Source organism: Chelon labrosus (assembly GCF_963514085.1).
Source record: "Chelon labrosus genome assembly, chromosome: 3".
Lineage (NCBI taxonomy): Eukaryota > Metazoa > Chordata > Actinopteri > Mugiliformes > Mugilidae > Chelon > Chelon labrosus.
The window spans coordinates 14,649,283-14,673,504 of record NC_140339.1 but is presented as its reverse complement, the minus strand read 5'-3'; the positions used below and the strand labels follow the sequence as shown (position 1 = coordinate 14,673,504).

General features: G+C 42.8%; 1 protein-coding gene across 5 annotated transcripts in view; it reads left to right on the top strand.

Annotated features, from left to right (window-relative positions):
* The window catches only part of akap13 (A-kinase anchoring protein 13), a 100,061-nt gene that overhangs the window by 35,270 nt on the left and 40,569 nt on the right, over positions 1 to 24,222 (top strand). For all 5 annotated transcript variants that reach the window (XM_084541950.1, XM_084541952.1, XM_084541951.1 and 2 more), the window contains 5 exons: positions 654 to 849; positions 1,114 to 3,445; positions 4,767 to 4,831; positions 16,257 to 16,311; positions 23,862 to 23,998. In XM_084541950.1, coding sequence (XP_084398076.1) covers positions 654 to 849; positions 1,114 to 3,445; positions 4,767 to 4,831; positions 16,257 to 16,311; positions 23,862 to 23,998 — 2,785 coding nt within the window. The remainder of the gene's footprint in view (positions 1 to 653; positions 850 to 1,113; positions 3,446 to 4,766; positions 4,832 to 16,256; positions 16,312 to 23,861; positions 23,999 to 24,222) is intronic.

Sequence of the window (24,222 nt, the reverse complement as noted above, 5' to 3'; positions counted from 1 at the left end):
TTTACAACCTCCAACTCTCTCTCTTTAAATGCTGGTAATGACTTTTCCCTCATGTAGTGTGAAGTCACTTGCAGCCTGGCTTGTGACCTCAGCCGCCAGGCCTCAGAGCTAAAGCAATCCACCCAGGATTACGCAAACAGATCTGCCTGACTGGGAGGTGTCTGCTTTACAGCGCTATCTTCATAAAGAAAACACACTGCACATACTTTTATCTTCAACGCAGCAATGCAGTGCAGTACATAAGGAAATTCAGCAGAAGGAGGGAAGTGTTCTCTGAATGCTTATCAAAAAGGAGTGTTCCCTCAGTTCTGTGTGTTTCATTACCAGAGAAGGAAGGTAACATTATTGTTGGACTGCCCACAGCGCCTGGAAGTTTTTAACATTCATTAGCCGAAGTATTACTTGGCAGAATCTTTATAGGATGCTCGATTATCTGCTAAATTGCTCAGATAGACTACAATATTTGGGTTTGTTACGTCACCGGCCTTTTCCAACGTGGATTTAGGAAAGGCTTCGAGGATTATTGAAGAAAACACGGCGTGTGGATCAGCTGACATCACTGTTAAAACCTTCTCTTGAAAGCAGTTCTGTTCTGTGTTGGCCAATCACACTGCAGACCCTTCGGGATGATCTAAGTGTTTATTTCACGGCAGGGCTGAGACAGACGCTGACACGGACAAAGGGACTGAGGCTGTTCAGCAGGTCTCTACGGACGCTCGGGTGTTTTGCCACCTCCCCAGGCTGAACACACACGGTCTGACGCTGAGCATCCTCCCCGGCCGCGACACTCCGACCCTTGAGGAGAGCGTGGAGCAGCTGCTGCACTTGATATCCCACCTCCACGCCAAGGTGAGTCACACTACCCTGCCCTTTTAGCATGCTATCTCTACTCACGTTGGCTTCATCCAGGAGCTCTGCTTGCTGTTGAACATTGTTGGATTGTTTGTCTTTTCACTGCCCTCATTTTTTTAACCTTCAAGCTTCGTTTGTATAACCAGTGGAACACCTTATGCAATCACAGGATTGGCTCTTGATAAGAACTAGCGAACAGCTCTGTTGGTTTCTCTGAAGGAAAAGCTAACGTTTGTCCTTTTGTATTTCTATATTCTTCAGGGAGTTTCTGTGCTGGAACTGCCGTTTGATTCTCTGCACACGGCTTCTGAATGTTGTGAAGGTGTAGAAGCAGAGTTAACGTGTCTGGAGCGACTCCAGCAGACTGCTACATCGACAGAGTTCCTGGATATAACAACTGAAGGGAGCGTGAAAGAAAACTCTGCAGTGGAAAGCGGCAACGCTGTTGAATGTGGACATGATACGACTGGGAAGACAGAGAATGACTGGAGTTTGTCTGTGAGTACTCCAACATTAGACGTTCGGCCACAGGAGCATGGCCTCGGCCCCCCAGAAGACTGGGTGTGTCTCATGTCGAACACTGAAACAGATTATTGCCAAACAGAGGAGGGGGTAAAGGAGCAGCTTGTTTCCACCCAGACTTTGAGTTTGTGTGACAGAAGTGAAGAAGCACAGAGTGAGGCTGAAGGGAAAGGCGTCACTGTGGGAATCCTGCCACCAGCAGGCGGTGGTAAACAGGCAGAGGAAACTGATCGAGGAGAGGTTGTGGTCCGGGAAGGACAGGAGGCCAAGAAGGGAGAGGACAGATCAGAGCAGGAAGCAGAGGACAGCACAGCCTGGAGGCGGGAGGTGGAGGAGGAGCAGACCAACTCTGAGTCAACAGATCTAATAACAGCCAGTGGAGACGAGAAAGCTTTACTCATGGGCCAGTCTCCGTCTACAGATTGCTCTGAGACTTCCGACCCCTCTGACTCTGAAATGAAGGAGTGCTCCCTGGAAGGAGAAAATGTTGAGAAAGAAGAAACAGATCTCAGCCAGAAGCTCTGTGACGGACTCTCTTCAGAAAAGGAGAAAGTAGAGTGTGAAGGGTTAACGGACCCTGTGTCAACCCCAGGAGACCTTCCCAGCCCAGCGCTGATAGACAGCAGTGATGTAATCGCAGAGCCTGAATCTGCTGTTCCCGTTCTCTTGATAGAAGGCCTCCATGAGGGGGAACCTCCACCAGACATAAACAGCCCAGAACAAAACCAGGAAACAGCTGGTAAGGATTACGCTACAGAGGAGCAGCAGGGCTTGGCTTCAGAAACTGATTGTCATTCTGGGAACTGTACTGGCACAGTGAGTGTTGAAGAGCTGGGCGGTGAAGGTGTAGATGAAGCTTCTGGAAACGATATTGAAAGCGCCACTTTGCCTATGGAGGAACCTGACAATATAGCTGATTTTCAAACTGCTGGCACCTCAATAGAAGATACACGGACCGATCTGCTTACCTCTGAGTTATCACCAGAAAAGATGCCAACTAAAGGACATGCTGACCTCATGGTCCTTGGCATCTCCAGTGACGATGACGGCAGCTTCAGATCAGTTGGAAGCTCTACAACAGACATATTCCACTCCACTCAGGACAGTGGTTCAGTCGCGGATCAGGACTTCTTTCAGACCAGTATCTCAGAACTGTCTTCAGGAGAAAACCAGACTGAAGACCAAAACGATCACAAAGCCAGTGAAAGCAATGGACAGTCCCTTAATGGGGACACAGAGCTCCCCTTGGAGCCTGGCACTGGCACTGGCACTGGCACTGACAGTGCAGTAACAGTGACGGACTGTAACCAGGATGGCACTGACTCTGAATCACAACTGTCAACTGGCTTCCAGACAAAGGAGGCTTTGGATCCTGAGGAGATGGAGAAACTGGCTCCTGAACTTTCCAAACAGGATTTGTCAATAGATCCAGTGTTGTCAGAAAGTAAGGACGCTCCGACAGTGGAGGTCGATGAAAGTGAATGCGGAGAGACCAACAGCTCTGACCTGAGTGTAGGGACTGAGCACTGTGCGTCAGAGTTGACCAGTAGTGTCCTGCTTGAACCTGGTCCATCTGTTGCAGAAGAGAACCACATCACTGGCCCAGTTGAAGAAGACCTTCAACTGACGGAGACCGGTGATAAATCTGTGGTGGAGGAAGCAGCGGAAGAGAGGGAAAATGTGGAATTGATGGTCCAGCAACCGAAACAGGATAATTCAGAGATGACAGTGGATGAGGATCAGATCACTGAGGATCAGATCACTGAAAATCAGACCACTGAAAATCAGACAGCTGAGGATCAGACCGCTGAGGATCAGAGAGCTGAGGATCAGACCATTGAGAATCAGAGAGCTGAGGATCAGACTACCGAGAATCAGACGGCTGAGGTTCAGACCACCGAGAATCAGACGGCTGATGTCACCGAGCTTTCAAATGGTGCAGATGCAAATACCCGGGAAGTAGAACCACCTGCTTCAAACAGCGAGCCACCCACAGAACCTCATACTGAAAGTCAGATGACTCATGACCCAGCGGATGGAGCCTTGGAAAGCTGCAGCAGTCCAATCCAAGGTGGGCAAACACTGATTTATTTCAGCTCCTCTTTGGTTTTACTCCAGTCCTTTATGCCCATTATTCACAGGGCAATATGTTTGTCAAAGTCTTATTCCTAAGCAAATATGCTCAGTCAGATTCAGCCGTCCTCTGATGATTAATGACAAAAGCTCCACAAAGTTAAATGCCATGTAGCTCACCATAATTGTGCTCGCAGAGGTATTTAGCTTTTGTCTGACATCTCGTTGTGATAGATGGCTGTTGTGAACACATGTTTTGCTTGGTCTTCAGCTAATTGTCATTTTAATGAGGATTAAACACATAGCTATTAATGTTTATCTTCACTATCTATACTTTTGATTACTATTAAGTTTGACTTTAGCACAGTTTTGCCACAGTACATCAGTTCCTACTCGGACAATATGATACACTGTGACATGTTATGGGTAATACAGTGTTTGTGTCTCTGAGACCGTGATTAGGTTGTGGTCAGTCTGACAGCAATTCTCTTTCACATTCATATGTTCTGTGTTATGCACTCTCTGGCTACAGTACATGTCAGCAGGCGCAGTCACATTACTAGCGCATGTGACCGAGCCTCAGATGCACTGCTAGAAGGCTGGGTTCTGTTAAACAAACATACACAAGCCAGCTGAAGTGAGCACGGAGAAGGAAGCGAGACCAGCAGAGTCGCTCGTCCTTAAGTGAGCGTCCAGCGCTCCTCTGTCGGCAATTTTCACTCATCTGAAGTAATTGTACTGGACCCAAGTCCAATAAAGAGAGGTCAAGGGTAAGGTTAGTTCTGTGCGTCACGCCAAGAGTGGGGTGTCATTATGAATCAGAGGATATATTTACAGCATGACAGGGGCCTAGCATCAGGTAACATCGTAGGCAATCAGAGACAAGCTCTCTGTTGTTTCCAGGATTGTGTATAGAGATGTTAATGTATAATCTGAAACAAAGTCAGTTCTTCTTTTTTTATGGAGACTTTCCCACTTCTTGTAACATTCATCAAGCCATTTTGAATTACATAATCACAGATAGATTTCCTATAATCCCCCTCATAACTGTACGGTACTAAAACCATTTGGTTTTTATCATCAGACACCTAATTATTTTACATTCATATGATAACTGTTCCTATGAGAAATATGCATTTCTGGAAAGCTTGCATAGTAAGTAAAGATATGAAGGCACAGGCAGCTTCTTCACTGTTGTGCACAGCCTATAACTAATCAACGTGCCTCAGTTCCTTTTGCTCTAAACGGTTGTTATTGATTTCTATATTTGGAAAATTTGCCATTGAACTGATTGCATTGTGCTGTGTGCATTTCTCCAGAGGAGACGCTAAGTGATGCAGGGGAGGAAGAAAATGGCTCAACAGACGGAACAGACTTGTCCACGGTAAGCTTGAAGTCTCTACTGGGTTGTCGGCTTGTCGGGGATATGGGTCACTGAGTGATTGTTTGCTGAAGCTTTCGAACACCCTGGATAACTTTTGGCATGACCAGGTTTTGAACAAACAATTGTCTTAGATGCTGCTGAGATTAAGACTACCGTAAATAAGAAACACAATAATCTGCTTAGATTAAGATTTGGATATGTCAGGCCGGTACAGTGATATGCAATGTGAGGGAAGGCAAATTCATATTCACTGTGTGTTATTAAAGCTGTCAAAGAATGGACTCCACGTGCTCAACAACAGATCTTAGCATGCTGAAGGTCTGAATGCAACTAATAGAGAACTTGGCATGTTGGACACAAGTTCTAAATACTGATTCCATAGACTAAAGGGAAAATTAAGCTTGCACATTTAATCTGCACAACACAATCTAATGAGAAAGATGCAAGAAGCTGTACATGCGGTTCATGTTTATTAATATCCAATCAGACTCCTTTCTTACTAGTTGTCTCAAAATTACTTTGTTTTGTTGTAAGTGTACCCAAAGTATGCTCAGGCCGTTGTCTTACTTATGCAGACGATGCTCAGCATTTCATTAAAACATGAATCCTTCTTTTAATAACCGAGGTTTGCAGAATATTTCCAACAAAGAAAAGTACTCCAAAAAGTTGAGAGGTGACGGAAAAGACGGGATTTCTTACATGTAGTTTGATTTGCCAACTGGTAAATGGTCTTTTTTTTTATATAGCATACTATACTCAGTGTGTTATATAGCACCTATAAGTGCTTTACAGTCACAGTGAGACATGTACCCATTCGCTCACACAAGCACAAACCAGCTGGGGGTTCAGTGTCTTGCTCAAGGACACTTCGGCATGTGGTATGTGCGGGGAATCGAATTGCTAATCCTTCAGTTCGTGGACAACCTGCTCTACCTACTGGGCCGCAGCCGCCCCAGATATTTCAGGAGGGAGGCTATCTGGAACATTATAAGTAAGCTCCTTTTTTTTTTATTTTTTTTGACTTTCTGGCTAGTGCAGTCATCCAAGGAGGAATATATTAACCATTGAAGTCTCTTTATGTAAGACGTATACGTATGATTTACTATAAAAATCTGACAAGTGCCTCGTCCTGCGGGAGACTTGTCACGCAGTCCATTTACTCCATCAGCTCAGCCACTGAGCAGCACATGGATACGATCTTCAGTAGACGAGGCTTTACTCTGAAATGTTGCTGACTGACAGATTCCTCTGCAGCCAGAGACTAGAGTGGCTCAGCTTATTCCTGGGTTGTGGTCTGGGTCAGTGGCTTGTTCTGAATGCCAGATGTTTGACTGCAGGAGGATACACACACAGCCTGCAAGATGGCGGGGTCGCCAGCAGAGGGAGATGTAGCCTCAACTGCACCTCTGGTGCTTCTCCCCTTGGCCAATTTAATGACCTGCCATTTGATCCTGCTGAAATCTCCTGTAATTTCTATGATGAGCAGGAAATCTGGAGTCATGCTGGTGTTGACCAAATTGCAGTAGGAGTTGTGGTAAAGAATGGCTTGTTCACATGCTGGAGGCACATCTGCAAAACTTCTCGCTAGCATTGGAATTGTAGTGAGACGTATGAAGCTTTTATAACAATAATAGTAATAATACGATTCAAACAAACACAACCACCATGATTTAAACTACAATTATACCACAATGGATATTGAAGAAACCTCTGAAAAGTACATAAAAAGTATACACTGTACACAATGAATACTAAAACTCCAGACATCACTGCAGACCAGAATCTAAATGACAGCAGGAAATGAAATGTAAGGTTAATGAAGTAATTAAAATGTGAGTGTATGAGTGTTTTGAGGGGATTTAAGCCGTTAAGACGGCAGATAATTTAGTCCTGCTTGATTCAGCACGTGGGACATCTTTTGCATAACATATTTCGGTTTTCAGTTACGTGTGGTTAGCCGGTCAGCACAGCGACACTTTGACCCAAAACATTCGTAAGCCCTGCTCGCACATTAGAGCGGGATAATGCAGTTTGCAGTTTTCACCAGCTGCTGTGAGTTCTTCTGAAGTATGAAAAAAAAAACACATTTAAGAAAAGATAAATTTAGATTACATTAACATTCTTCAGCAAATGGGATGCATATAACCATGTAAATGCAGGAAGCACCATAAGAGAAGAGAGTAAGTTCAGTACATTTGGCCACTGATTTAGCTTTTTCTATTATAACTGTGCACAGTAGTAATAACCAAATAGCTCTGCTATATAGAAAAACCTTTATGGCATTGTTTCCTGTCTTTATACAGAAAACTGTCTAAAAATGTTATTCTTAGCTATTATGAATGTTGCAGGTCACTATGATGGATCTGTTAAATTCTGCTTGTGTCCTTGCTTTCATGGCATTCTTTGTTCCAACTGTCCTCTCAATGAAGATATATAAGACAGAATATGGAGGCAACATCATCAATCGTCAATCATTGCTCTCTTTTTTTTTTTTTTTTTGTGACCGGGACACCATTCCAGGTAGAGCGCAATACTGCAGTGGTGACAGTTACTGGTGAAAATAATCTGTGATTAATCTCTGTAGGTGACAGCTCCCCCTGCGGCTGTTGTAGACGGAGCACGGAGCTGTAGAGACATTGTGTGAAGAAAGTAAAGAGTATTGTTCGGTCAGTGGTTTGGACCATTTTAATGTGGAAAGATGGTGCAGCACCAACCAGGAACTTGTTCAGGGGTTTTTGGCTGTACACTAGCATGGCAGTAAATGGACTACCACTTTTCAAACTCACCAAATGGCAAAAATTGATATTCCTCTTAAAAACTCTGTGGTTTATTTGGTTCAGCATTGTCTCAGCATTGGTGCTCTGTGAAGGTCAGCGTTTTGATTAGAGGAGGGCTTGATTTGTTTGTGGCTTCTATTCACTAGCCTGGTGTAGCCAGACTCATTTCTCATCAGAATATTAGTCTGGTAACACGCCATTTGGATTTAATTTGTATTTTCACAGAAGAAAATAACTCGCAATTGGAAAGTCCTACAACCAATCAGAGGTATTCAACACCGCGGTGCTCAGTTGACGCTTATGACTACGTCCCTGTTACTCTACTGTCCATCACCACATAAAGCCCGTCCAAATTACGTGATTGGCCTGGCAGGCCTTTGCTGGGGCATAATCGGTTCAGAGCTAAGTGACTCCAGACCAACACCCCACCACCACACAACCACCCACACACACACACAGAAGTCTTGTGAGTGGGTAAATTTTGGTCTGGCTTCCCAACTAGAGAATCACATCTTTTTTTTGCGTTATTGGCTAAGTAGTTTCTGGACCTGAAGTCAAAACTGTATTCTCTTGTCAGGTACAACCTTAGACCATACATTAAAGAGTTCCCCCTGATGACTGGGTACAGGTCAGAAAATCCACCGCCTCTGTGGACACTAAAATACACATCAGATGCATGTTTTTTTTCAATGATGGCTTCTGTCATTTTAGGTAGCTTATGCATGTCCATGTGTCCGTTTTTCTGAGAAGTTTCGTTTCAGTAGAAACAGGATATGGCATCATGATGATTGTCAGTTGCCATGCCAACCTCTCAATGACCTGTGGGACCCATGAGAGTAGGAAATAAAAAAGAATACAGTGTATAATCCAACATTTCTTTGTAACTGGTGAAGGTAGATCAGAGCGCAGTATTAATCGAAGGAAAACGCGAGTGAGTCTGGAGGAAGTGTGGGCGGGTCATCGATACTGCGTGTACTGTGCAGGCTCCGGGTTCGAACTTCCAAGGTGGAGGCACTCGTTTCCCTGAAATTCTAGCATCAGTTGGGCCAATGGAAAGAACTGCAAACACATTATCCATATTATATGTAGTCTATGGGTACAAGCCACGAACTGCTTGGACTGCCGCACATTTACTTGTCATTCAGAAGATGCCAAGCCTCAGTGTTCTCTGGTTATGAAACCCCCCACATCTATGGCTGGACTGCCTTTGAGCAAGGCTCCCCTGGCGCCATACAGGTGGCTCCCCGCTGTTCCAAATGCGCTCCCTGTGTCTACAAAAGGATTGGTTAAAGAGAACAAATTTAACCCACAGTGGGATCAAATAAGTATTAATATTAACATTCATTTTGGAGAGTTTTAGAGCAAGAGCACATTTTCAAATCCTTTCCGAGTTGTATTTTTCTCTTCCTAGAGCCATTCATAGGTACAATGTAAGGCCCTTTCTTTTTCCAAATTACACTTTGTGCTGTGAGGATAGATTTCACCATCTGCACATCTGTGAAACACGACCCGCCCAAACACACACCCCAGAGTTGTATATACAGAAACCTGTGCTCTTTTGTTGCCCACTGTGTTTTCGCTTTTCTGCTCTCTTTCTTTAGCGTATCAAGACACTCCCTATATGGATGGCCATGTAACACAGGAACATGTAGAAGTGTGGAATTTGAATTTGAGCTTGTTTGGTAACTTGTATTAAGAAAAAAAAGCACTCGGATATTTTTTTACTTGTATCGTACTGTTATGATGACCTCATCTTATCATTTTAGATTTTTAAGTATAATTTTCCCATACACTTTTCAGTCTTGGCATCATCTCTAAAAGGTGAAATCACACCCAGATAAGCCCTCAAAAGTGGCACATCCTCATCCAGCAGGGGGTGTTCAATCTCAGCAGCATCAATTGTGATGATTAAATCACATTAACTGAAGTAATAATGCCCCTCTGTCATCCGTCATACTGTAACAATGTAGCACTCTGGAAGACTGATTCACAGGATGAGAAAGAGGCATTCACCGCCTCATTGAGGGAGAGAAAGAGCACAGGCATGAGTGAGGCAGAGTCATGAGGGAAGTTGAGAGACGACAGAGGAGAAGAAAAGGAAGGGAGGGAGGGAAGAAGCGAGGGAGGGAGGGAGGAAAGAAGAGAAGGAGGAGGGAGTATAGCTGGAGTCTGGTAGAAGGCTGCTTCTGTGGCCAGATGTGAAGCTTAGCAGACAGCCTCAGTCCTCCTCAACAGTGTTTCTCCTGGATTTTAACCTTCTGTTCAGTAAAGCAGCTCTGGATATCTAAAGGAAAATGTATGAACGTCACAAGCGGAGGTACAGCCTCTGTGCCAAAGGAGAGAGAGCTGTAGACGTGGTTTTGATTAAGGTAGGCTACCTATCCGCACTTTGAAACAAAGTTGTTTGGTATGATAATACTACTACTGCCACCGTAATAACAGTCATTTGAGCAGACGCTTTCAAAACAGAGTTGTTACGTGCCCCAGACAATTGAAATATAAAGGCAAGAGCAAGATAAGAAATACAAAAGCTCAATCTAATTCAGAAACGTAAAACATAAGAGGGTAGGTCAAAGATAATTACGACCTGAAGTTAAGCCCTTTAGATGGACGTCTATGAAGTTATTTAGCAGCTCCAGTTCTCCAGACAGGTTGGATTTGAAGGCCTGGTTGCACTTATGCTTAAAAGCTCTTAAGGACAACTTTTTTTTTTTAAGCAAAACATAACCACAAGTGTCGCAAAGTGCTCCGGCGTGCTGTTACCTGGAGTCTTCTGTCAGGAATGTTGTGACGGCTTTCGTGGCGTTGCACCCTGGGAGATGATTGCATGGTTGTTGATAGTGGCCCTCCAGACACAGAGTGCTGATTATTTTGGGGTGGAGTGTGGTTTGTGCATGTAAGCTGCACGGCTATGACAGATGCCTGCACTCTATCCATCTCTGTGGAATAACTGCGTATGAAACTTAATGAGGCTCGGACAGTTTAAGGTCTTTCCGGGGTTATTTGGTCAGCGCACTTGGTTCTTGTCAGACAAACTATCGAACTGAAGCAGAATATAAAGTCCACTGAAAATGTCTTGTCTCACTCTAATCTCTCTCTCTCTCTCTCTCTAAGGTCTTGTTACTGTAGCGTAAAGGATCTGTGTCAAACCATTTGAAGTGTGAGCTTGATGGAGTTGTTCTCCAAGAGACTTTTATAGCATGCAAAAGTTGTGCTATTTAAAGCCCAAATGGCACTTTCCCTGCGCTACTCATATATATAGAGGATCGTTTATAATGTTTTTCCGCTGTGGCGTTTCCTTCTGACTGCAGGACAGCTGTTAGTCCCGCTGTCTTTTGATTAAAGTGTTTGGAACCAAATAGTAATCTCGATAAAGACAGCGATGAAACTGCTCCAAGCCAAATTATGCAGATATTTGGTTCAGATGTTTCTGGTTAACAGAAATGCCTCAGAGAACCATCTGTAATCAGTGTAACTGGCACAAGTCAAGTAAAAAGTCACTGGACTATAGTGAAACTGTACAATACTGAGATGAGCAACATGCATAAATGTACATTGTGAACTACAAAGCAGACACAGTAGATTCATCTAGACTCACCGTAGCTTTTAGCTCAACAAAAAAGGCCAAGGATTTATTTCAAACTAAGAATCAGGGCAGAGCAGGGGAATATCTGTGAGGAGGATTGCTCTGGTATATGTAACACCTCTCTTTAGTCTATTGTCACTTTCTAAACTTGTTCCTTATGTCAGCTCCTCTTTTCACCCGAGGGCTGAAATACTGAGTGTGTGTGTGTGTGTGCGCCAAAGAGACGGAGGAGCACAGAGAGTGAGAGAGATATGATGGTGTGGGAAAAGGCAGCACCGGGCTAACGGTTTCCTCTTGCCTCAGATGGAAACAGGCATACGGCCAAATGACTTCATTCCAGCCAGCGTTTTACATCCCAACGTCCCTCCTTGCCTGGAGTCACAAAACACATCACCACTCCACTTACCAAATACAGTAACTGTGAATAAGGCTTTATAGTTACTAACATAGTTACAGTATATACAAGTGTATACACATGCGGTTTGGCGGATGGATGTCAAATAATCACTCCCAACGGTCTGGAAAAGCAATGCTCTGTACTGCGTCTATACTGTTTATCTGCATTTCCTTCTTTGGCGTTTATTTCTTATAGTATTCTTGATCGTTTTGTGATTGCAAGAACATTTGTTTGTTCTGTTGGCAGTGCCGCCGCTTCTTGACCCTTTTCCTCGTCATGTTTATCTTTTTAATGTGGCAATTCTGAAAGAAATCTTTCTGAAAAGAACCGTTTAAGGCAGTCCCCGAGCCAGAAGTGCATTTCGTAGACGCACAAGAGAATGACTTTCTCCTCAGGACTGCTAGCCGGCCTCAGGGATCACACTGTGTATACAGGCCCGGCTGGAAACTGTCATTCAGTCAGCCATGGCATCCTTCAATGCTGCAGACCCTCTCTGGCTGCCTGCCTGTTTAGAAACAAGGCAGCAGTCCAAGTCCCGCGTGCCCCGGCATATACACACACATACACACATATACACACTGCAGCCCGCCTTTTTATTTTTAAACCAGATGTGTTTTTACTGGGTACAGTTTAGATTCCCCCGACACTACAAATATGCACTGGGCTGTTCAGAATCTGGGCTGCCAGCTTTCAGATGGGGGATCGGTTCCTCGTTGGCTGGCTGGTTGGCTGGCTGGCTGGTTGGCTGGCTGGCTGGTTGGCTGGCTGGCTGGCTGGCTGGCTGGCTGGCTGGCTGGCTGACTGACTGACTGGCTGACACTCGCTTGATGAATGTGTGATTTTTTGACAAGCCTATGTCGCTTGCTTTGCTAATCCCACTTTTCCCTCCATCCTCTCTTTTTCTGTCAAGAAAAATAAATCTATTCTTAATGTGAATTTTTCTTCTCTTTCCATTTCTTATATTTTTCATGGCCAGTGAATATTATTGTAGCTTATTGCTGACCTTGAGTCAATGCCTTTCTGGCTCAAATAATGACAGGCATGTCTCAAGCATTTTGTCCTCAGTCACTGAGTTCTGCGGCGGTGTCAAGATCACTAACAGGCATAACTGAATGAGATTTTATGAATTGAAAGAAGAGTTGGCAGGAAGTTGATGCTTTGACTGAAACTGTAAAGGCTTCTCTAATGTCCTTATCCTGCTGTATATTTAAATTTTTGTTACATATGTTACTGTTTAGGGTTTCAACCACAACACAAAATGAACCGTATGAGTAATACACTTGCCAAAATATTAGATACACTAGTGAATGTTATATTGGAAGACTCCCACACGAAATCCTAGCTTCATGAAGGTTATTGTATTCAGCATTTATTTAAAATAACTGAGGCGAGAGTTGTTGATTCAACTGTGTTTTTGTTATTTTTGGACCAAAACATGTTTCTGTTATTTTTGGCAACCTCATTTTATTAAACTAAATAACATAAACACTTTTGTGTTTAATATAGTTTAACACCATCACAAGCTACAGCCTCCAAAATTATCATACTGTTGAATTACCACCTTTCTGACATGGTTTCAACATCCACTGAATATTAAAACAGCCATGAAGTGGGATTTAGTGCAAGACTTTTATATTAGAATACATTCGTTATTACTGGCGTAACTAATGAACCGACAAGTTATCTTATGTGCAGTAACTGCAGGATTATTAGCGGGTATTTCTACATACTGCATGTCCACGTCCTCGGAGAAGCATCCACTTCAAATCCCTAAATGCAGAAGACTTCAGTTCATTGTATAATCTGTGCCAAAACACACTGAAGTGGTTCTGGTGGCTCACAGTGGGTAAACAGTCTATTTAAACATAAAGCTGCTGCTGCTGCTGCTTCATTTATTGCGGCTCTTACCCGTATTTTGTTCTGAATCACTTGTTTCTGAAGTTCGGCTGTCCATGCCCTCCTCTAAGGTCAATCTATGTAGCCATTTGTAATTTGGTGCAATCACTGGCAGTCATTCTACTTCTGATGAGAGCCTGTCTATGCGTTGATGTCTGTGTGTTTGTCTGTGAATGTTTGTCGCGGTGTGCGTGTGCATGCGTGTGTGTGTGCTGGCGCCCTCTGTGACCAGCTAATCTTTCCTCGTCAGCGTGTTTGTTCTGTCTCAGCGGGCTCTGTTTGATATCTGAACACAGCTGCGAGGAAAGAAAAAGCCTGTGTGTTCTGTGCATGCATCTCTGTGTGTGTGTGTGTGTGTGTGTGATTGGGGGGCGGGGGGTATTCTGTTGTGTGCACGTGAGACTAGATGAGAAAAAAAAAATAAGTAAGTGCTTGTCAGCTGAGTACATGCATGCAACTCTGGGGGTTGATGTAGCTGCCTGTGCATGGTGCCAGTTGGTATGCATGATGTTGTCTGTGCATTTGTCGGCATGCAATCGTGTACGGTCACAGTGGGAACTTTTAAACACTCGCCCCATCTCGGACCCTGCACAACAGAGCTTAGTGTTTCTCTGGGTCTCAGCAGGTCGGTCAACAGTGCACTGGGCATGTTTTTTTTGTTTTTTTTTTAACTGAGCTCAGCCCCCTCAACACCAAAGTTCTCAGGAGGCGTCAAACTCACTGGCTAGTTGGGACTCGCTCATCCCCCTCTGTCTTACGTTTTGGAGTTTTTGACTTTTTAACCTCTCGTCTGGTCTCTTTCATTGTTCCAGTCTCTGTTCTCTATTTTGTTGATAACTGCTGTGTATTAAGTCTAGTTTTGGCTTCTTTTCCTCTTTTTATTTGTGGAAGTGGGAAATTAGTTGCAGTTTGAATGTTCGCCGATTCTGCCATTTTGAATGAAAATTACTTTTAAGGACTATCGCAATATATAAAGGAATTGAAAGTGCATTGCCATAAAAACTACTCACCATAAATAGTAGGAGCAAAAATGGCTTAAATTTAATTAAAGTATTTCATCTTCTGATATTTGAAGAACGTCTCTTTTCACTGTTTTATAGACAGGTAAATAGATTTATTTTTTTTGGTCAGGGCAAAAATGTAATCTGCGTAGTAGGAAATTGTGAAGGGCCTTTGCAATCTCAGACTCAAGGGTGGCGCTGCATCCTGCCAAGAGGAAGTCCAGCAAGGATCCCCATGAAAAATCCCAGTCTTATTCACACTTTGGTTTTTGCATGAATTAGACAAGCAATGAACTTACTAGCAGTGAGTAGTGAGCAGCAGATGGTTTTGTAGGAGGGATAGCTTACTTTTGGAATAAATGAATGGCCTTTCCTGCCTGTTGCTAGTGTTTGTGCTAGGCTAAGCTAATTAGCTTCCTATCTAGCTCACAGACATGCTTGTAATATTGATTTTCACATCTAACTCTAGATAAGTAAGTGTTTACGCTCAGAATAAGACGTTTAGGGCTTGTTTTCTTTCATCAGTGTTCAGCTGGTTTTGATCCCAGGCTTTATCATGTAAGAGGATAATCATTATATCTTAGTTAAACTCCTCAGCGCACACAGAGTTGTTGCTTTGATTTGCGTTCCTCTCAGAAGCTCAGAAATGAAATTAATTGTGTTAATTAACAATAAGAGGACTGTTCTCATCCACTGATCTGATGAAAGCTACATGAGCTATAGAGGGGCTGGAAATGCAGCCTACAACAATTGAAACTCAAGAGCAGACTCTGTGGTCTGTGGTGGAACAGCGTCTCTGTTTTGTTCCATCGATTCCACTTTGAAATAAAAACCTTGTTGTCTGTAGATTGGAGACCTGTTTATAAGGCATCTGGAGGTTCTTTTGTAGAAACCTTACACAGCCAAGTTTAAAGGGTAATGCTAAAGCCTGTTGATCTGAGCCAGGCTTAACCTGAGCTTACTGGGGTTTGGGAGTTAAATGGAAAGAATTAAGCAGAGGAGGAAACAAGCTGAAGAAAGGATGGAACGACCCGTCGGAGGTAGAGAGATCATAAGCATCTTGAAGAAGGTGCATCCTTATTTCATAACAATCACTTCAGCTTAGTTCAGAAATCACCATTAACCATTAAGACTTTTTAATGAGGGATTCTTCTGTCTTTGTCAGTGGATTATTAATCTGTTTTTAGTTTACAATCACAGCCAAAGCTCATCATCTTTATCTACGTGTCATTGGTGGAGTTCATTAAAACACAATGAGCCCCTCTGAGTCAAATCTGCACAGCTTCAGCCGAACTGTTGAAGCTTTGCTGTTGCCTGCGAAGAGAGGGGGTTTGCAAGTGGCTTTTGTTGCTCAGACCAACACACACGCGCACACACACACAGCTGTTGTATAGAGAGCAAGACCACAGAGGAAGCAGAGCCACAGTGGTGAGCGTTCGCAGCCAACCACTGATCTCCGACAGGCAGAGGCAGAGTGTCAGAGAGTTTGAGCTGGTGTCAGTGCGACCGAGTTGTCAAGGCTCAAAAAACGGACCAAAGTTGGAGCTTTCCTAACAGTTCCTCCGGGGCAAGATAGAGCCTGAGCGTAGCTACTAAATCCAATGAACACACTTAAGACCGCTGATATAAAGGGTGTCTTATCGTTCCCTCCCATCCTGTGTAGAGAGGAGCACTTCCTAACAGACACGCTGGTCTGCATCATTATTTCTTTGTGGGTGACAATCACATGTTGCTGAGGCTGATTCAGTGTCTTCCTGTTTCACTGTAGATCCACCGAGACAGAGAGACGTCGTTCCCTCAGCCTTGCGACACTCACCACTCAGGTAAGAGTTTCTGTCTGTTTCTACTGCTGGAACCTTGTGAATTTCTTGTGGATTTATTATTATTATTATGCACTTCATAAAAGTTTCTGTTTCTTTATTTTGTAATTCTACTATTGCTATTAGCTGCACTGCTAAGTCTCTTATCAACTATACATTAGTGTTTTAAGCTGAAAGATAAGGCCCATTTGTCTCAAGTGAAAACTGATGTTTTGTCCGGTGGCTTGAAGTGTGACTGACACAAAGTAAAAACACACTTTCACCACTTTTTTTGGGGGCCAGCAGCTTTTTATGTTGGATCAATCACTGGTAACAACTTGAGAGTCTCTGTGTGACATTTTTTTCGACTCGTGAGGAGATATAGTAGATTTAACTGAATATCGATGGACTGAAACACCAAGCAAAGACAAGTGTAAGACTCTGTTGCCATATTTTTAGAGGCTGTTATCGCCTGATCGTATCTCCGCCAAAAATATTCAGAACAGTTTGGCCAGTTTCACACCAGAGACCTTCAGATGTTCCAAACAGGTTACAAGTGTGACAACTATAATGAGCTATGATTATGTCTGTATAAGTTTTCAGGCCTCACATCAGTCAGTTGTCAGTGTTGAGTGTTGAACCTGCTAATACATCCGTCAGCCATGACACATGTCCAGTGCTGCGATGTTGATCGAAGCCTGAATATTTCTACCATTTGCCGGAGATGCTCAGAGGCTGTTCAGGAATCAGGTGTAAAGATATTGAGAAACTTTTGGTACAGACCGGTTTGGTTAGTTTATTTTAGTTAGTCTAAAAGTGGCTGAAGATTAGCGTGCGCGCAGTCGGCTGAGGGGCATGAGTTACTGAGCATGATCTGTTCTGTGATGCAGAACAGAAAAGGAGAACTTCAGATGAAACTCAGCATCATTAAAGGTTAACAACAATATAAACAGCTGACAGAAAAAAAAAGAGTAAACAACCGTTAAGAATATGTCTCAGTAAATAGCTGGTGGTATCAGTGGAGCTTTTGACAGTTATTAGTGGTGTAAAGCTAAGTTTTGATGGCCTGTAGTGGAATGTGTGCTATGCTTATATGTCACGCAACGTTGTGGCATGTAGCCACAGCCTTGTATAGTGATGATGTGATACATACAGTATTTCAGACATCTGCACAGGCTGAGAGCAGTCGGTGGTATTCCAGCTAGTCCTTCTTGTATTCCAGTCCCTGTACATGCAACAGAGGTAATTAACATGTCAGAGAAACAGCAGGATGAACAATAGACACCCGTTGATAAGAGATGAGATGTTACTGCTACCACTGAGCATTGGTAGCAGTAGTTAAGCCAAGAGCACATGTCTAGACATTGTGTTGGCCTTTTATTTATTCCTTATGAACGTGTGGCTAATATAAGGGCGCTAACATTCTTTAAATGAAAATGGTGTTAAACGGGTGACAGTAAAATATGGTAATTAGCGCATAAGACCAGGAGACTGTAAAGTCATGTGTTTGATGATGCATTATTGAGTGTATGAGGGATAATTATTTGCTCATAAATCAATGTATATCAGCCACATTGCTATCCCTAGAGCCACCTTGCAAGTGTTTTCATCAGTTCACTTGTCAGCGCATCAAGTGATTGATTGTGAATGTTTTTGAGTCGGTATAGGAAGTACAGCAATGGAAAAGCGATATTCATCTGACACATTCTAGATGTTGTCATACTGTATATGTGTCTATATTTGGGCAACAGACGCTGCAAGACAAGAAAAAATGATTCCTTGACCTTCATAAGATGAGTCTGTCTGCAGAGAGACCAACCTCAATAAAACAAGACCAACAGATCGATGAGCTGGATCAAGCTGAGAACAAACTGCCTTTTATCTGTGGTTGAAAACAAATACAGTCTTTTTGATGGAAGAAGAAAAGAGGTGTTGAAATGGATGAGATGAAGAAATACAGAGGGGAAGAAAGGAAAGACAAAGGTAGAAAGAGAAACATTAAAAAAAAACACACAGGTGTCAAACAGAAGTAAAATGGAAGGGTGGGTAAGGGTGGGATTTCCTCTGTTGCAGCTGGAGCAAGTTGACATCACTTCCTCTTTGGTGGGAGTAACTGTCTTTCTGTGTGACCGTCTGTTTCTAATTTAGTCACATTAGTAACACTGACCACAGACAATGCCTGCGTTGGACACACTTGGTGGCTGAGTAATCCAATCTAACTATTCTGTTATGAAGGCTGTGCTTTTGACACAGTCACAGGTACGTCATATCAATTGTATGTATTTACAGTCTCTACAGTGTTGGTGATAGGCTGCACAATATTTCAGTTTGTAATATACTACATCCTTCGTGTATTTAAATGGAAAGGGCAACTATTACCTATACATACATTACATATTTCGGAAAATGTGAACAAAAATATTTCGTGAAAATGGTCTGTTGGTTGGTCTCAACTAACAGTGGTATGAGATCATCAGCAGGACAGTGTTTGACTCTTTTGTGGTTCACATATTGGGGTTCCACTACAATGAATTGTTAAAATCCTGTCCCATATTTGTATTTAGACCAACAAAACCCAGCTACAACATCTAGCCACTACTAGCTAGCTTCAGCTACTACCAGCAGCTTCAGCTGGACTTTGGGTTTTGTGCTAATCGGCATACATTAGCATGCCACGCTAAGGCAATGATGTTTAGCATTAGCATGTTAGCCATGTCATTGTGAAGCTTCAGAAGTTAGCTTAAAACGTTGCTTTGTCACAGTTTATAGCATGGCTCTTGACCCTTAACCCCTTAACGCCTGTATTGATTTTTCAGTTATATAAAGAAATTAATTATTTGTGTTTTTGCTTGCCACTCCGACCGGTCCTACGAGAAACTAGTGCTTGCAAAAGGTTCCTAGGAATTTTTTGAATGTGCACAAACCTACATTGGAGTATTACATGCGTTATTTCTGCTGCAGTCTGAGCGGAAACAGTTCGTTGTGAATTTGCGACACTAGGTGTCAAAGGGTTAACCTCGGTTATGTAAAGAATGGTATATGAGTGAAGTCTCTCTGTGATGCTCTAGTTAGTAGATCATACAAGTGAGGCAGGAAGTTGAGAGGGCGTTGACCTCCTTTTGTCAGTATCAGAGGTCAGTGTAAACGGATTGACCCAGGAAAATTGCCTTGTAAAAAACCTTCCAGGTCAGGGCCAGGCTTGAGACCTCTGTGATTCTGTTTTGCTTGAGGCTTACAGGCCAATCCCCCCCATGCATGTTTTCTCTTTGTATATTGACATCAAAAGAAATTGCTATCACTGTGTGTTATGCAACACAGGTGTCTGCACTGGAGACATAAATGCAGACATTTAGTTTCATTTTGACACGCTCACCAAAAAACAACAACAACACAACAACAAAAAACCCATACAAACAAACAACAGAAGTTTTTTCATGTTCGCATTTATACACACTTTAGATGTGTGCAGAACCTGTTGTGTATTGTTTGTGGTTTGAGCGCCTGGCCGGCTGCGGTTTTCCAACCTAGGCTGAGTCATACTGCTCCTTTACAGTATTGTCTGTAATGTTCCATGATACTACATTTACAGTATATGGATGAAGCTCTGTCCTGTTTAATTCAACACAGTTCAGTAACCCTTATTTATACGCTGTAGGAGGAGAAATGCTGGGTGTGTCTAGGACTCCAGTCTAAAATAATACAAGGGATAGAGCAAAGAAAGATATAGGAGTAAAAGGTGGTTTTACATGAATCACAGTGAGGGTTTGAATTATAGTTTGGTTTAGTGTACGCTGTAAACTGTGCAGACAGATTTCTATCTCTGTGAAAAATGGGAGGCTGTGTGTTAGCAGCCTCTGGCAAAATTGTGAAGACTTCCATTCCAGATTTAATCAGGGAATTCATTTTTAAATTTCACAATAGTTGTCTGATTTTATAAATGTGTCACCCACCACATTGCGCTGCAGATTTCGGCTGATTATGAAAGTGAATCAATTCATCTGCAGTGGTCACAACAGGAAGGAATGCTTATTAAGAGGTCGACTTTAGCACACTTGACGTCAAAGTATATCTACCGTGGTCGGCCTTGACTGACTGGAACTTCTTAAATTTTCCTATGTATAAAAATGCTGCCAAGCTGAAAGGAGCGTCCTATAGAAATTTAACATGATATGCAGTAAGAAATACAATAAAAAGAAACATGGGGGAAAATAAATAAGGTTTTATCTGTAAGCATTGATAAAATCTGCACTTAGGGAAAACACTTAAAGTGTCTTATCTCAGCTAACAGTAGAAATGTGCAGAGAATAGTGTTTTGAGACGGCGAGCCCCTTTATCTTGTCTGTTATTTCTTACCATATCGATTGCGTTGAACCAGATTATTTTTCAGGATCATATCTACTTTGCAATTTTTCTTCTGTTGCGTTCATCTGACAACACGCGTTTCTCAACCTGGGTTTTGCTCAGCTTCTAATTGATTTTTAACTGCACTGAAGCGGCAACAAAATAAACAGTTTGAGTTGCAAGGGACATTTTGTTGATGTGAGCTGGCAGCGCACAGTGTCAGTCGCTCTAAAGTTACCCAAGTTAGATAAAAATACATCGCATTTGATTTAATGTTAAGTCCACAGGTGTGTGAGCTGATTCACATTCAGCCAGCAACATCAGCCACCCACTGACTCATCAGAGGGCTTTCCACCTGTTCTCAGTGCTCTTTCTGTGTTCGCGTGCTGGTGGCGTTGGTGTTGGGGGTCTATTTGAAACAGAGGGAGGAAGGCAGCTGTCAAAGCTCACAGTCCCCTGCTAGTTTTGGTGGACAGGTGTTAGGAGGCGGAGTCTGAGGAAGAAAAAAAAAAAAAACCACCCAGCATCCACCACTCCTCTGACATACTCGCACACATTTCACCTTCCCACTTCAGGATTCTCCTTTCGTTGTGGACTTCTGCTTAAGACTATGAGGAATAAATGGTAGCATGTTTTTGCATCGGCGTACTAAACCGCCGTGGTTAGGGTTAAGCTCTGCGGCAGCATTAGAGGTCAAAGGTCAGTGTATATTTAATATTTGGAGTGCTATCCACTATGTTGTGTATTGAAAAGAAAACTCATTGTGGTGATGCCATGCCACGACAGCCAATAGGACACCCCCCAGTGTGTACTGTTGTGTATCTCTGTTTGAGTGATTAGACAGTTAGAAGCACAGACCTTCACTGCTGCAGACAAACTTTTATATTTTTCCTAAAAGATTAAAACGCAAATATTCCCTGAAACAATAACACGCTCTGCTGCTGGATTCATACATATCTACAGTATTGGATGCAGATATCGAGACATTAATTTCCTGAAATAAGATAAGCTATAAACCGACGACATCTCTGATTACAAAATTCCAACTGGAAAACTCATATGACCCATTTTCTATTTTTCCTGTCGTTAAAGATTGTTGATATTTTCTATCTGTGCAGCCATTATCCAACCAAGATGTTTTCATTTACACTCATCGGCCACTTCATCACATCTGCTAGTGAAAACATGTGCATTCTGATACAACAGCCCTGCACTAAATCTTATCTTCATAAAGGTCGTGGTATTCAGGGTTTGTTCCAAATAACTGAAAGAGCAGTTGATTCAAATGTGTTTTCATTTTGAAGGCTCTGGTTTGTAGTGCTGTGTTTCAGACTGTGGTCAAGGCTAAATAACACTTTCGTGTTTATGTCAGTCCAGTTAAACGGCACCACAGATGCTGTCGTGAAGAAGGATTTAGTGCAGGACTGTTATGTTAGAATGGATTAGTGGTCCCTAGTGTACCTAATGAAGTGGCCTGTGAGTATAAAGGGCCGTTTAGTCCATCCTGTTGAGAATGTGCATGCAGGCGTGTGTGAGAGTAGCCAGTAGTTATATATATATATATATATATCAGTTATTTGTTATTGTCTAGCAAGAAGCCTCTTAAGTGTGCCCCCCATTTGCCCGCTTGTTAGTGCAGTGTAACAACTTACTGTGATGTAAAGTAGTAGCGTGACTGACCACTCCCACTGCAACCCCACATCCCATCTGTCAACCCCCCCCCCCCCCCCACTGGCCCCTTCCTCAGAGCAGCTGACTGGAGCTGAATTTTGTAGCTTCATGTTTCCACCAGCCGCAGGATTCCTTGATAATCTCTCTCTATGTCCAGGGATCGGTCGCTTTTTGTAGTTGCGGCTTGTGCAAAATCCTGTAACTCCGTATTGTAAACGTAAATGTAGACGTTTTCACAAGTTTCTGCTTTGGATGTTGTCAATGAGAATTTAACACTTAACCCGTTTAGCTACACAGAATTCAGGCTCTTAAAGGATTAGCAAACAAACACACAAACACACACACACACACACACACACATACAGTATACTGTACAGAAGCAACTTCCTCGTTCTCACATGAGTCCTGAGAATAAAAAAAATGCCCTAGAGGGATTAATGCTAACTTCCGCTTTTCAGGCAGAAATAGATATCAAAAATAATGCAGGATAACAAACTTGGTGAATGATCTCATCCAGTTGTTCCTGGCAGCTGGCTAAAGTAAGCCCACTGTTAAACATCTGTGACTGGGTACAATCTTCCTCTTTTAGTTCGGCCTGGACTATTATCTGTTCATGACCTTACATGTACAAAAGCTGCAGCCACCGTCCTCGTTGCATAAGAGCCGTTGCATCGTGCGCTTACTTTTGAGTGGATTGCTTGTTGTTTAATACATGGGAAATTGTGGGTTGTGCAGACCTACCTGCTGAGGTTACACAGCGCTCTTGGACTGAACCTGGATCTTAGACCAAGGATTTAGAGTGAAGGCAGTGGTTGTTTTAGCATTTGAAGTTATTTAATGTGGCGCACTGTCCATGACTCAGGTTAGGGAAGTGGTGACAGTGCAACTGATGTTTTAAGATACTGTGCTTGAAACTGTCCGCTTTAAATGTGTAATTGCTGCTGACCGAGCTGTTAACTGAAGTGATAATCACTTCTTACTTTATAGCTAAAATAAAATACTGCAGAAAGTCTCCGTAAGCATCAGTGTCCTCTTGGCCTCGGGGTGACTAATGCTGCTGTTTCATGAAGGCTGTTTTGCAGTACATCAATAACATTTTCAGCTGTCATTTTCTCTGAGTTGCATTTTAGCTTCAGTTCTGCCCTCAGACCTTTTAAGACACACAAACAGTAGTTGTTTGCCTTTGCACTACAGCACAGGCGGCGTTAGTCGAGACAGTCTGCCATTGATCCACCAGGCTTTTCACACCTTCTCAGATTCCCACAAGTCTGATGTCTAACAGACCTGTTTGTGTTTCAAAAGGGAGAAAGAAAGCATATTATTTTGGAAGCTTGGTGTTTTTCACTTTAACGACTGAATGCTCTTGTTGAGAAAATGTTAACACGGAATGCAGCTAATCACATTTCACCGGAATGTTTTTCCGAAAAAGTCTTCCGCTACCTTGATATTATCTATTAGGCAGCACAAGCTGAACTGTTTCCCCTTTAACACAGCTGTCTCTATGTATTTTCAGCCCTCTATATTTCAGCGTTGACACTTAGAACTTTTTCTTTTTCTTTCAGGATCTTCACCATCTTCAGTGTTTCCCAGTAGAACCAGCAGTGCCACCAGCTGTCCATCCTCAGCTCACAGAGACTCTGGCAGTGACATAGAAAGCCTCCTGAATGCAGAGCCAGGATATGAAAGCGTCTTCAGAAAGGTCTGATCTCCACCTCTTTGATATCACTGCGAGGTGTTCTTTCACAATGCATATATTGTAACAATGTATATGAAGCAGACGTTCAAATGTCTGTACCAGGTGGGAACGTATACAGTATGACATTTGACATTTACTTTAATAGGATGCAGCTAATAAACAGTATATATCCAGCAGATTTTAAAATGAGAGAAAAAATACAGAGCTCACAAGAATATATTTTCTGT